The 15,362-nt window shown below is 39.0% G+C and overlaps 1 protein-coding gene across 1 annotated transcript in view; it reads left to right on the plus strand.

Annotated features, from left to right (window-relative positions):
* The window catches only part of ar (androgen receptor), a 64,688-nt gene that overhangs the window by 11,831 nt on the left and 37,495 nt on the right, over nucleotides 1-15,362 (plus strand). The window contains exons 2-3 of the mRNA XM_041801056.1: nucleotides 3,288-3,439; nucleotides 3,588-3,704. Of these exons, the coding sequence (XP_041656990.1) occupies nucleotides 3,288-3,439; nucleotides 3,588-3,704 (269 nt within the window). The remainder of the gene's footprint in view (nucleotides 1-3,287; nucleotides 3,440-3,587; nucleotides 3,705-15,362) is intronic.

Raw genomic sequence — 15,362 nt, forward strand, 5'->3', positions numbered from 1 at the left:
GGATGGATTCTAATGAATTTTTTGGAAATGGCGTAAGAAAGAACTGATTAGATTTTGGGAGTGATCCAGGATCCAGGAATTTTTGAAAGGATTCAGTACTATTGGGAGATAGGGCTAATGGCAGAGTTCTGTGCTCTACAAGTGCTTTTCTAGTGTTAGAGAAGTTGTTGCTATTGCACATGCCCCATGGATAACCAAAAGTAGCGACTCAGTGCTCAGTACACTGAGAAAGCTTTGAATGATCTACTTTTTACTTTTCCTTGACTGGATTTAGGACTTTACTTCTACTTAACCCTTTACAGGGCACTCATTGAAATACTTTAAAATTCAGGCCCCAAAATATTACATCCTGATACTTTTTTACTTTTGTCACTTACACATTTTTTTGCCATTATTATGGTGAAAATCAAGGTCAAAGAAATGACCATGTATGTTTGTTTGCCTGTTTATGGTTAAAAAAAAATCTATGAAGTGTATGCATATAAACATGTTGATGAAAAAAAAAAACACATACAGTCTCTAATGGGTATTTACTTCCACATTAAACAGTTATATAAATTCAAAATACTCATTTTACTAGTCATGGTGAGTCTTGGTTATCTTTAGATTTTAACCTCTTTTGGAGGAAAGACATAACTGGCTTCAGAATACTGTACCACCGGTTTCATCTGATAACTCCAACAGGACACCTATAACAATCACAAATACTAAATTACAAAGTGAATCTTAGTAATGACACTTAAAATAAAAACAACAATTGATTTATGTCATTTAAGTATAAAAAATGTTCTAAAACTGACTAGAATCACATATTTCACTATTTCTGCCATTTATGTATTTTATAATTCCACCAGAAAACGTAAGAAACATCACAAATATTAAATTTCTAAATTATTTTTAGCAGAAATAAAGCCCAGTAAAAAATAAAAACTAATATAAACCACATTAAGTATAATGAAGTTGTTATATGGTCATAAAACTGACAAAAAAATCACATCCATTCAATCAGTAAAATTTACCATTTGGTCACTCTTTAATTTTTTACAAACTTGTGGCAACATCTAACTACACCATGTAGAGCTATTATCACACACTAAAAACTCCTGTAGTATTTAATCAACACAACTCATGAGTTGCTGGGGTTGGGTTACATTTCTGTGTTAATTTTCAGAAATTAACCCATTTTCTGGTTGAAAGGGTAATTTCAATTTCTGGGTTGCTTGAGTTAATTATATTTCTGGGTTAACATATCAGAGTAACCCATACTCTGGGTTAACACCCCTTCGCTCATGTCCCTTGCGGCATCCCTCCTTCCACCCCTTTGCTTGTACTATTCAGCTGAAAGATGCAATGCAATGATCATGTTAAGCTGAGATAACTAAGTATGTTTAGTTCTTTAAGGGGAGGAGCTAGTTCAAAATTTTCAAGAAACCATGGGTGAGACTGTCATTGCATCTGTTGGCACCAGCAGGCAACACTTCCATCATGACTTCCACACGTGGCGAAGCCAATGCTTTGCTTCACCGGGTTTCTACCCCACTAGGGAGGGAGTAATTGACTGATCTGGATCACCGTCTGGATTCAGGAACATTTTTAAAGGACTCTTCACTATTGGAAGATAGGGCTAACGGTGGAAGTCTGCGTTTTCAGAGCCATTCTAGTTTCATATTGTGGTAGCAGTGATGAGGAATGGCTCCCAGACAACTTGAATGACTTTGACAAGCTCTTGCACAGGAAGCATGAGCAGCTATTACTTATGCTGAACCACAGATATAGTCACATACAGACAGGGTGGTCTGCAACATTGACCCCCTCTCTCATGGTGTCACACTTCAAAAAACATTTCTCACTAAAAACATGAACTAATAAACTAAACATGCATCATTTTTTATAATGTTCATGTTCTTTGCAAAGTTGTAATTATGCATGTTTATAGTAGATAAATTAGTTGGCAATATGTCTTACTATAAACAACATTTTACACCCCTAAATGATGTATGCCCAAATATGGTTCCTTCACTTTTCATGCTGAAATTTCAGCATTGCTAGAAATCCTATGCAAACAAAACCTGTCATGACATGTAGCACTACTATTCACCTTTATATTGTGAGTTTCATCATTTTGTCATGGTTATTTATGATATTAGGGTCTTTGTTTGGGACTAAAAGAAATGTAAAACTGCATTTTGAGAGTTCTGGAGGAAACAGGAAGTTTGTGACTTGTTGGGCCATTGCTGATTGGTCAGATGCTGTGATGTCACTTTCTGTAATGTTGACTGACCACTGATTCGCTGAGAAAAATCATTTTTTTCTACGGTATCACAGAGAGTTGGAGGGAGGTCACAAAGGAAGTTGACCATATATGGTTACTTGTCCCATAAAGGCATAAGTAAATTTAAACCAAAGTAACTGTATTTTCACTTGAGTTCAGACAGTCTTGTTCTTTTTCCAATTCTGCCACCTGCCCTGCAGGTCCAATATACCGGTTTATCCTGACATAATCTACATTTTTATATTAATTATTTGCTCAAAATGCTACTAGATGTTCTGCTTGGATGGGATGCTATCTATACGCTGAGCTTGTTTACGTCCAGGTGGTGAAACCAGAGGAGAAGGTTGATTAACTGAGGCAGATGGCTGTGTTACAGTCCAGTTAGTGCATCCCTATTTTTATAGTATTGTCTTGTATATATTTTTTTTATTTAAGTTAGATTTAATCTTTTGTTTGAGCTTTCAGTATTCTTTGTCACCTAAAATGAGCCAGTACTTTGAGAGGCTGCTCAGCTAAGATTCATCCTTGTCTGTTTTACTCTGAACCTTCATATCTCAGTTTCACGTCACTAAGGCAACGTTGTGTCTGAGCCTCCTCCAATCTTTCTGTGTTCAAGGCTAATGCAAGGCACTCATCGAGGCCCCCTTATCCTATCTCCTCTCCCTTGCTGTCTCAGTGTTGTGCTCCCACACCTCTCTGCCCTCCTTAACTTGCTCACTAAGAGGCCTTGGCACCAATCTGGAGAATTAACAACAACTGCTTGTGGTTTCAGGAATAAGCACCTTAAAAGCAATTATGGTCTTGTGTTAGTGAATAAGTTCAAGGTTAGTCATTGTCTGGGCAAATGGATTCAAAAGCAAATAAAGATTACAAGAAAGTTAAGAGAAACCAAATCACCAAAACAATGATAGCATGCACTGACCTATCAGGAGCATTCAAGCATGTAGAGACATCAAGAATGGGATGGAAGAAACAGCACTCTTATGTCTGTCATGTTTTGCCTGTTTGGTTGCAGGTTCGAGTCTGGCAGAGAGCACATGTTCCCTATGGAATTCTTCTTCCCACCACAGAGGATGTGCTTGATCTGTTCAGATGAGGCGTCAGGCTGTCATTATGGAGCGCTCACCTGTGGCAGCTGCAAGGTTTTCTTCAAAAGAGCAGCAGAGGGTAAAAACCACTAGGGAAATAACATGTTTTTTTCTCAACTTTAATATCATGAGTCAGCGGCCTTCGATGGTACATTTTTTGTCAAGTATTTAACATTTTTAAAAGCATTATCATCTTTAAGTAACAGCTGGTTTCTCTGTCCATGTAGGTAAGCAGAAATACCTGTGTGCAAGCAAAAACGACTGCACTATTGATAAGCTGAGAAGAAAGAATTGCCCATCTTGTCGACTGAAGAAGTGTTTTGAAGCTGGAATGACACTTGGAGGTAGGCAACAACAACTACTATTGTTAACCTTATTTTGATAGACTACCTTTGTTCACTCATTCTAAAGATAAGGCAGCAGTTCTCTTACTACAGGGGTCTTCAAACTTTACTCACTGACAGTCAAATGCTGAAAAACAGATGGGTGTCTGGGTAACTTTGACATACCTTTTAGAGTCCAAAAGTGAGAAAAAACAGTCCAATGTATAGCTTAAGATATGCTCAATAGTTTAATAAACTTAGAGAAACACAGCCTACATTGCAGCTTCCATTAATGGTGAACAAGTAGCCAATAATTATAAGGATTTTGGGGTGGCTCAGATGTCACAGGGGTCCTGGTCAGCCCTGGCTGCCACTGTCACCCCTGATAAGGATGAGAACGACATCCATGCAGTACAGAGGGGAGACACTGACAGCTCATCGCCACATTCAGACCCTAAACAAGAGCAAACTGCAAAACGTGGCCATACTTTACAGGAGTGTTGGTGCTTGAAGATGATTAGTGTGAAATGTTTCTGTAAATTGGACCTTGAGACTTGGGAGATAGCAAAGAAAATGAATGAAGTGAATGCTGCCATAATTGTTTGTCTTTATTCATCAGGGGGTTATGTATCGAGATATTGGTTGTCAATATGTTTACTTTTTATCTTTTACTTTTGAAGCACATCAACAAATTATTCTTGTCAAAATGTTTGTTTACAGAAATAATGCAGCAGCACAGCAGAGTGCTGAAACTATGAAATAAAATACAGTCACACACCTACATCTTGATCTAATAAAGCCATACTTTATTTAGGTTTTTAGTATTTGCTCTGAGCAGATTAATGATTTATAGAATCATAGGATGCAGTTGACCCAAAAAGGTTCTAGGTTGTATTTGATATTTATGCTAGACTTAACTAAATACATCGACAATTAACAAACTGCGGAAATCAGAAGGGGATTCCTGGCTTTATTTCAAATATAACAGATGTTTCTGTTTATTAATTATATACAATTAGAGATGGGCCAAATTGAATCGACTATCGGTATCCAGTCTGATATGTACATTATTTTTGTACTGGACATCAGACTGACTGCGACGATCTAAGGCAGTGAGCCAAATGGTGATGTTTTTACTGAGCTGTTAATAGACTGCATGGTAGCTAGTGTAGCAGCTGCCTATTTGAGAAACAGAAGCTCATTCTGAGTCCACTTGATCATCATAAGATCTTAGGAATATTGTGAAGCACAGCAATGAGGTGAAAGGTGTGTTCTCTCTAAGTTTGATGTCTGTAATAACAGAAACATGAAGCGAGCATACTCTGTCAGCCTGTCTGTGGCTTTATACGAGCTACAGCAACTTGTATTACAATGGCCAAAACAACTCTTAAATAGTGTTTTAAGTCATGACTCACTTGTTTTACAAGTGTGTGTTTTTAACGACGTCAGAGAAGCAGCATGGCAGCGAGGCTGACTGTAGACACGGTGGCTACAGCTAAAGCTGAGTTAAATCAATAATACATGAGCTTTTGATCAATCCTTCACAATATGTCTGTAGTTGTCCTTTTCCTTGTGTGCTTTTATTGTGAATGCCTTTATCAGGAAATGAGTGTTTTCAGAAGCAGCTCGTTCTTGTGTCAATTTTGTCCTATATTTTGTCATGTATCCTCTCAAGTTGAAAATTTGTTTTTTTACGTATTTGTAGAGTGTTTAATTTTAACTCTTAAAGATTTTTATTTATGCATATTTACTTTTTACACAGCAATACACTTTTTATTTTAAATATACACTTTGTTGCAGTAGCCCCGTCCTGCTGGTTGTTTACAGCTATTTCTGCTATGTTTATGCTGCACTGCAGTTTCAAATATTTGGTTTGAAAACATTGCATTTGTTGCTGTTACTTAAATTTAATGGGAATGCTATTAACTTTTAATGCATTTTGAAATATTTTTGGACTTTGAGTAAGAAATGTTGTTCAAGTTTACTAGAGCTAGTCCTTTCTACATACAATCAGATAAAAGCTATCATTAGCATTATTTCCACTAACTAGTTAACATCCCTGATAACCAGGAAGTGGCTTACAGCCCATGCTATGGTTAGCTAATGTGACACAATGAATTCACTATGCCCAAACGTTATGATAGGGTCAGATACTGTGTCGCTTGCACAGCATTGCATGCTCATTGTCTGCACTGCAAATTCAAAATAAATGTCTTTATCCTGTAAATTTCAGCCTCCCTTTGTAAATAGTATCATCTAGCAGACATCTTGCTCTTTTATTTTAAATGTGAATAAACATAATTCAGTCAGGACCACTTTGCCTAGAAACAAACATGGTTTGCAGTTATACATTTTTCTATTTATTAGCAATAAGGAATTTGCTCTTATTGCTTTTATTTATGTTTGGTGGTGTGGCTGTTCTGGGGTCCCCCTGCCCTACCACAAACCCAATTGGAAAGCATCAAGCTGAAACAGCACACATTCATGCTCTTCCTGTGCCTACAAGAAAAGTCTTAGGCAGGGAGAGAAGCAGCAATAAACCCAGAGCAGAGCATGCTGTGACAACAGAATGACTTTGATTAAGTTGGATATAGCATAAAGGAGGAGCTGGGGTGAAGGAGGGTTGCAGTATCATCTATGGCCTGCCTGAACTAGCGCTATACGCTTCATGTGTGATGCTTTGTATCGATGAGACTTTGACAGCTTGAGGCCAAAAAGCTTTGCCTCCATGTTACAGCATATCCTTTCAAATACCGATATTGATAATTTTAATTCATAACTGGCCTCACTTTGCAAAACAAGCTAACAAGCTCTTTTGAGTGAGGAGGTGAAAGAGAATCAAAGAAAATATTCTTGTCAAACACTCCTGATGCCTTGTCATTTCTCCCTTTTATTATTTTATTCTTCTTCACCAATCTTTAGCTCTCTGAGCTAAAGAGAGGAAAATTGGAACTGGGTGAAGTGGCAAAAACACTGCACAGCTTTGATAAAATACCGTTAGGATAGTACAATAGGAATCAGTGTAGACAAGATGATATTGTCACTGATGCCAGCTTGTGTCACATGTAGTCGGGACTAAGTAAAACAGTACAAAGACAAACCTTTCCAGCAAATGTAACTTTAACTTAAAGGTGGTTAAGTGCTAAAAATGCTGGTTGCTAGTTGCATTCTTATGTTTTTTTGCTGTTTGCCAATTCCTTGTTGTGGTTTAATTGTGTAAACAATAATGCAGTACAAATGGCAAATATATCAAGATAATGTAATGTCAGTTAAGAGGTGATTGAACGCCAGCAATAGGTGTCAGTCAAACATTAGCTTGGAACGACTAAATTTTATTATATTCTAAATAGCCTGTTTATTTCCCTCCAAATTTTCACTATGTCTAGCATCTTTAATCCAAATGCAGAATCTCAGATAGGCAGCCTGTACAAGTCTTAGAACCAACCCTAGGTACAGATTTAAAGATGCCCACCCTGAGTATGCAGTAGACATTATGAGAATATGGTGAATTACGCTGTCACATCCTACTTTGTAAAATACGTATAATTTGTGAGGTATGGGCTGTAATAAAAAAGTGCAGTATACACAGTTTGAACAAAGCACACTTCAGAGAAAGTGAAGTCCCAAAAGTGAAACTATTAATGGTTTCCCAAGACCAAGTACTTTATTCTCTCCACAGCACATCTTAGATGGCTCCTTCAATTGCAGCATCATCACAATAGGGGATGTTACTGATAATCAGGCCCTGACTGAGCTGCCATGCAATTTAGACCTCTTCCATTCACTTCTCCTTACTGTCACCTAGACCTGCTCGTCATATTAGGCTGCAAGATTGACATGTAGTGGACTAATTTTAGCCCTGTGTTCAATTTTCACTCTCTTCCATTTTCTCATTCTGTTAACAGTGAAAATGGTGCCTGAAGCACAAAGCTGACATGAGACATGTGAATTAAAGCAGCAGACATGCAGGCAATTTTGCCACCAGTCTCTGACAAACCCGTGGAGGGAAAATGTGATCTAATGCTGTGATTGTAAGTAAAAAGGCACACCTTTTCTAGTTATGGCTAAAAAGAGCCTCTTTTCACTTAGGTTCTCATCCCAGACATGTAATTCACTTGCAGCATTTCAAGGGAACATTTATGACAATCATTTGCAGAAGTGGAGGCAGGTAAATTATACATTTGGTCTTATTACCGGTGAATTTTTACTCAAAATACTCCAGAGCCTAGTCATGCAATGTTGAAATAAAGGGAGATGTCTGGTTTGACTAATTGGATTTAAATTAATCTGTTGCGAAGTTGATAGTCGTATCAGTTCAGTTATAAACTTTGTTATTTCCAGATCAAATTGATAAGAGCTAATATTTGTTTTCATCTTGGTTTATTGGGTTTGAATGGAAGCAATCATCTGAATGAAATGCTAGTTCAGCTGGGCATCTGCTCAAGATTGACAAACACACTTATTACCAAATGCTTGAAGGTTTCAGTTTTTAATTCAAACCCTATATTATTTCTGGAATTTTAATTGCATCCCAAAATAGAAACAGAGCAGGAAAGTTAATATTGTAGAATCTGAAGCAATGAATCTAATTTTGAGGCAACATGAAAGGAACTCATTTCCTTCCTACTCTCCAATATCTCATGCTGCAGATGGCGGTGTGCATGGGTGACCCTGCAACCCAGTTGCTCTCAGTATAGCAGCAACTTCTTGTTAATAACATCCACCGCACTGTTATGGACATTAGTTGAACATACAGCTCTCTTGACTTAGAATATCTTGTCCATTTTATGTGCTGTGAGAGTTTTCTGCCATTTTTATCAAAAACCAAGTAGAGATGCACAACAGCACTGGATCAAATAAACTTTGATTGATGACCAGCTTACCTTTAAGGTTCATGAGGCCTGGATTTCTTGGTCCCGCTAGTTTACCCTCTATAACGGTGGTCCTAAACTAACGGCTCAGGGCCCCATCAGGCCCTCCACATTCACTCATCCAGCCCTCAGAGTATTATTAAATTCAGAAAATGTGCAGAGGAAATAATACTGCAAGCTGTCGTATTCAGGTATCCTTTTTTTACAAAGCTATCAAAACAACTCCACAAACAATGAAGATTGAAACGATCTTCAGGAATGACTTTAAGTTTGAGCGTTTTTTTTTTTTTTTTTTTTTTTTTCAGAAATCCACTTGTCAGCCATTGCTGCTAGCAAATGGGATGCATGTTAAACACATACTTAACTCTCTGTTCTTGACTAAAGCTGCTGTTTGAGATTTGTTTCAGGTATTTTGGAAGTACAGTTTTCATGCCTGGGGATTCCACTAATTACGACACAGCAGAATAACATCAAACTTAGTGATGGCCAACTTGACAGCCCCAGACATATTCAGCCAAAATATCTCAATCGCCCTCTTGTGGCTTGCCGCAGTTTAGCAACTGATCCCACTGTTAAAGGCTAAAAACGTCGTGCATTTGAAAGAAATGAAACTCTTTGAACAAAACTATGTTTATTAGACCAAATCTTTTTTTTTGTTTTTTTTCAATGAAGTTCAGCGTTAGTTCATGCAAGACACAATAGTCATACACCCAGCCGTGATCAGCTGACGGCCAGCTGATCCCAGTTATTGCCTTGCAGCTCCCACAGCCAATCATAGCTCTTTCTTTCAACACAATGTGTTTAAATATGAAATACTTCTCACTAATTCCTGCTTGCATTAATGCTGATGCACCACGCTGCTGCTGCTAGCAAAGCTTCAACTCCTCTACCCTAGCCACCTCCTTTATAGCATAAAGCTTCTTGCACCCTCATATTTAGATTCATGCTACTATTTTAATTGCTTTTGAACTAATTTAATTGTATTCAGTAAGCATTGTCGTAAATGAATCCATCCATATGAGGGTTTCTAGCTATGCTCTCCCTGGAAAGTCAAAGCATGCTGCTTGACTTACCTAGGGAGCATCTTTTGAGCAGACTCTTCTCTGGCAAGTAAAACTGTATATCCATTTTTGCAATAAAATGGTTAAATGTATGATGAAATGTATAGAGAGTTGTGCCTCTAAATGCCCGTCAAGGAAAATTCTACCCAACAGAGCATACTCACAGCTCCTGGCACAGGCTCTTGTAATATTAAGCATCGACTGCTGCAGTTCATTACCAGTAGGCCTCCCACATTTAGACCTCTGCAGATGTCCAGAATGCAGCAGCGTGTCTGGTCTTCAACCAGCCTAAGATAGCACATGTTGCTCCACTGTCCATCTCTCTACACTGGTTTTCACTTGCAGCTTGCATCAAATTCAAAACTCTACTTATTGCTTACAGATCAGCAACTGAAACTACTCTTGTTTACCTGGAATCCCTCATCCAGGTCTACAGTCCCTCTCACCTGCTATGCTGGTGAAAGGCGCCTGTGAAAGGCACCCTAAGATTCTAGCTTGAGTCTTCTCTGTTGCCTGATGGTGGAATGAATTAACCAACTCCATTCGATCTGCATAGTCCCTTTCTACATTCAAGAGAAAGCTTAAGAACCAGGTATTTAAGGGACACTGCACTTAGCTTCTCCTCCGTTGTCCCCAGTGGTAGAATGAGAATCCCAAATACAGTTGACTCTCACTTTTCTGCTCTACTTCTGATACCTCAAGCCCAGCTCTTCCAATATTTGTTGGTGAAGACAACGTCATTGCTGAGGATGTGAGGTCTCATGTTGATGACTTGTTTTGTTGCATTGCCTCTGGCACTTGTGTCTGATTGGACTTGAAGCAGTTTGTGGCACTTACTGATGTTGTTTCCTGATGCATAGATCTTTGCTTGTGTTGTTCTTACTCAAAGATGTATGTTACTTTCGACAAAAGTGTCTGCTAAATGACATTGCAACATTTTAACTGTTAATCTGCCATCCAGAAGGAGCTTTGATGGTGAAAGAAGACTTTAATCTGAAGACAGTGTTTCCCAAATATTACAACAACATCAAACTCCCAAACAGAGACAAAAATATTCTTGATCAAGCCCAAAACAACATCCCTAGAGTCTTTAAAGCTGCATCATCTCTACACCCAGCCTCCCAGTCCTCATTTCACATGATCTTACTTAGCACTGATCTGCAGAACAAAACCAAATGTTTAAACAGCCCAAGTATGAAGAGCAGAGGCCACTCCCCTTGTGAGGCGCTGATTTAAAACCACTCACTGGGAACTTTTAGCAGAGGGAGCAGACTTAGAGGAATGACCCTCAGCTGCCCAGGCTTACATTCATTTCTACACTGAGACAAAATGAACATCTAAAACCATCAAGGTGTTCCCGAATGAGAAGTGGTGGCTGGATAGTAAAGTTTGGACCCTGCTTCAACAACCATCAGAGCATGTGGAGAGGTATTGAATCCAGCATGAACTATACAGGCAGCAGCCCTTGGATAAGCCAGGACAGCACAGTGCCTAACCCAACACAGAAATAAACAGAATAGGCGACCAGGTGACTCCATCGAAAGAGAAGCCAGCACTCACCCTGCAGCACCGTCATGTGAAATCCAGCCTAATGAGAATAAAACCTTCAAAGCAGCAGGACAGACAGCTATTTACTACCACAATGACTACTATTGTTAGGAGCGAAACACAGCATGAAGTTCCTCTCCTTTTTATTTCTTCTCTGGTCACTTTAGACTGGTTTTCCTGTGGGAAACGAATAGTTGGTTTAACCCTCTTATAATCCTTTTAGGGCCTTTGAAATGTATTTTTGCACTCATTTTGGCAATTATTATGTTGAGATAAGGAAATCTGACATAGATATTAATTTATTAAGGAATTTTGGAATTTCAACATTCACACTGTGCTGACAAAAAACTAACAGTCTTCTCCCCGGAGCCCTTTTTGGCCACACTGACTAGCATTAAAACAAGTTATTTTCCTTCTACTGCCATTGCTATACAGAAATATGAAATCCTGTTAATTCTTCAGTAACCCGTCATTTAGACGCAAAAAATTGCTCACACAAAAAATCCCCGCCAGATGTTGCCATTTTGTCATGTTTGCAGAGAGGCATTGTGGGAGATAATTACCTTGTTTGAACTGATAGGATATAACAGTGACTGCAGGCCAGTAGAATAAATTATTTCAACTAAAACTATTTGGGGTGTTTTCTGTGGATGTCAGAGTGTGGTGCACATGTGACTGTGTAGGTGTAGCCAAAACACACACACATTGAACTTAAATTGAAAAAAATATATTTATGAAAACCAGGAAAAATGTATTTTTGTATCTCATAGCCATGGAATAAAATATTTTTTATATTTTCAACTGATTTGCTCATTTCTAGGACTGATTTGCAGAGACGTTACATGGTATTTCCAATAGGTTACAATATGTGGCCCAAAATGCTACTTTCAGGGTTATAGAGATGTAGAGGGTCATAAGCCAAGTTTATAAATTTGAAAATGGCGTCTTTGTATTCCTTGGCCTTTGGAACCATGTCTGCATCATAAAAAAAAGTTTGGGAACCAAGAAGCAGTCAGAGCAGAATGTAGGGTTGTAGTACTCAAGAACAGTCTTGGTCTTGAGACCAGTCTCAAGACCACATTTTGAATGTCTTACTCAGACTCGGGAGCATTTTTACCTGGTCTTGTCACAGTCTCGGACTGAGCGGACTTGGGATTTTCCATCAAGACCAGTTAAGACCAGCACTGAACTGTTATTTTTCAACTTCATTAATGTGATAATAAGGAGAAGCACTTGCTGAAACAACAAATAGCTACACCTGCAAAAACTCTCTTCTGTGGGCCTCATTAACCTGACAAATCTAGATAGACATCTCATTTTTAGATATTTAAAATAAGTCTAGACTTGTCATTGGCTTTTAAATACATATGAAGATTTACTTTCTACAAGAAGTTAGTTGAGCAAATTGAGATTTTTGCATATCATGCTTTGAAAGAGTTGCTGACACCTTGTTTTTATCTATGAAATTTATTGAAAAGAAAACTAACATTAAAGCAGCACTATGTAGTTTTTCCACCATAATCTAATATTTCGAGAGTCACTGTGATGGTACATCACCTTACAACAGGTTGAATGACACCTCTGTCATGGTCTGGGGGGTCTGTATCACCTTCACTGGCACAATGTAACTTCGAGGTGGATGGTAGGAACCCTTCCACACTAAAAAACTACACATTTCTACTGCTTTGACTGTTTTACTGCATACGTCACTTCCCCCTCCTTCCCGATTCGTTGAAAAGAAAAAAAAAACAAAAAACAAGCGGGAGAGTAACAAGATAAATGTCCGGACAAGAATAAACATTGGCCCGGCGTTCACTCGCTGGCATGAGCTGAAAGACGAGGAGGGATGTCCGACCGATGCTGATTTGGTCCTGTTATTGTTGGACTTGTGAGTATATGTTGATTGCTCACCATCTATATACAGTACTCTTGAGTTTGTAATGTGTCTTTTCGTATCACTAAGGGCCATCTCATCATCAGTTTATTCACTATCTTGCTGAAACAGGACGGGGGGCGGGGGCGACTTCAAGGTAATTAAACCAAGTTGAACCTAGTGATTTTCAACATGTCATTTAGCCAAAAATAAATACATTACCTCTTCACTATCCATCCCTGACTTTCCGTTAGCCGGTAATTGCCGGTCATTGGCCGGTAAAAAGGGCGAAAGTCCAGCAGATAAGAATATAACCGGTCACAATGTCCGGCAGAAAACATGCAAATGACCAGATAAGTAAATACTGAATACTTGCATATTATATTTTGTGTAACCTAGAAGATATCTTGCGAGAATGCGTTAATATAAACTAAGAGTTGCCTAATCTTACTACATCTACTGTCCTGCGGTGCTGGGGTTGTTTATCTCCTCAGACGGCAAGCACATGGCTAATTGTGTATGCACAATGACGTCAAAGCGAATCTATCTCTCTGCTGCGCCTGCTCATTACTGCTGGAGATTCTGCAACAGTCTATGCTCTGCAGGGAAAGTTTGACCAGAGCTTTCGCATAAAGCAGAATTTTGATCTAAGTGAGGTTTTCCTGGTTAACCAAAGGCTTAATATCATCAGCAGTATGGAGGGATTTTGAGTATGTCATCGCTGTGAGTAATGAAGAGGCTGAATCAAAGGGAATGATACAGCTGAGCGTCTGAAACACCGATGCAGCAGCAGAGAGAGAGAGAGGCCTTTAATTAGCAGAAGTAGACTTGGATAAGCCGTTAATGAGAGCAGGACTGGACCGGATCTGCTGTGGAGCTTTTATGTTTTACGGGACAGTCCAAATAAACCAGGATGGTTGGATTTACTGCTTTATTGGAGGTTACAGTGGTATCATCATGGGGACTGATATTAGCAACTGACGGCAAGACTCATTTTTCAGTTGAAATACAGAGTTCTAACACAGTGTCCAGTTAAGAGAGCACTTTTGTTGTGTGTTTGGATGCTTCGTTGTTGTCGGTGGAGGATGGTATTATACTGATGTAAGCTACAAAGAACTTAGCGGCCAATGAGCTAACAGGCTAACGGTGCTAATGTGACGCTAATTGTTGTTTATGAGTTTAACGTGGGCGTATATTGTGTAACTGCGTGTGGAAGGAAAAGCGCGCAGCCTTTATTTTGATACTTTAAACCACTTACACAAATAAGAATAAGAGAAAGTCTTTGTGCAGTCGTTTCTAGTGTCTAATCATGTGTCTACCAGTTTTTAATAATGGGGTAATAACGGTCGGGCTCTAGTATTTACAAACCTACTCTTCTTTCTGTCATAAACACAAACACACACACACACAACTGCCCCTCTCACCCTGCCTGTGACTGCAGCTCATATCTTGGATTACATGAACGTCTGACAGTCCATGGCTATTGTTTTTATGCGGTCTTGTCTCGTTACAGATGAAACAAAGTTCCACCGGACCTTTTACGTCAACAAGCTATTTATAGATTGCTAGTGGCTCATCTCCATCATGTGAAACAGTCATTGATGCATGTTTCTCCTCAGTTTTTCCACTAATAATCAGATTATCAGAGAAGTACTAAACCATTTTAATTAAAGTTTTTTAGACATCTGTGTGTGACGTAAACAGATCTGTGCACATCATGTCACACCTTAGCTCGACACAACAAATGAACAAATTTGTGGCCAGCACTTTTAGTTATAGATTTCATCATTTCATTGTTGCAGCCCTACACTCAGGCTTTAGTGTGGATTGGCTGGTAGTTGTGTCAGACACACCTTGCAGGAGAGTAGCACACTTTTTAAAGGGGACATATTTTACCTTTTAAGACAAGTTTATATCGGTCTCAGAGTTCCCAAAAACATGCCTGTGAAGTTTGTTGCTGAAAAAACACTCCAGTATAGACTTTTACATGTCTAAAAAAACCCCTCTGTTTCAGCCCTTCTCAGAACGAGCAGTTTCTTTGTCTGGTAAATGTTAATGAGCTGTCTGACTCCGCCCCTGACCACACCCCTCTCAGGAAATAGATGTGGCACTTATGATGTTACAGACCCTTTTATCCAAAGTTTAGGACCTGACTGAGATTCGAGCCATTCGAACCTCAGCTGGTAGCTGAGAAGATCAGTAGAGGAAGGCGGAACTTTCCTCCGAGTGGGAGAGGGCCAACCAAACCTGGGGGTGGGTGCTTACTCCCCATGTGAGGTCACTAGGGTTCAAACCTGAGAACGGCTTGTTTCAGCACACATTTTCT

Source organism: Cheilinus undulatus, linkage group 12, assembly GCF_018320785.1.
Source record: "Cheilinus undulatus linkage group 12, ASM1832078v1, whole genome shotgun sequence".
In the NCBI taxonomy this organism is placed as follows: Eukaryota; Metazoa; Chordata; class Actinopteri; order Labriformes; family Labridae; genus Cheilinus; species Cheilinus undulatus.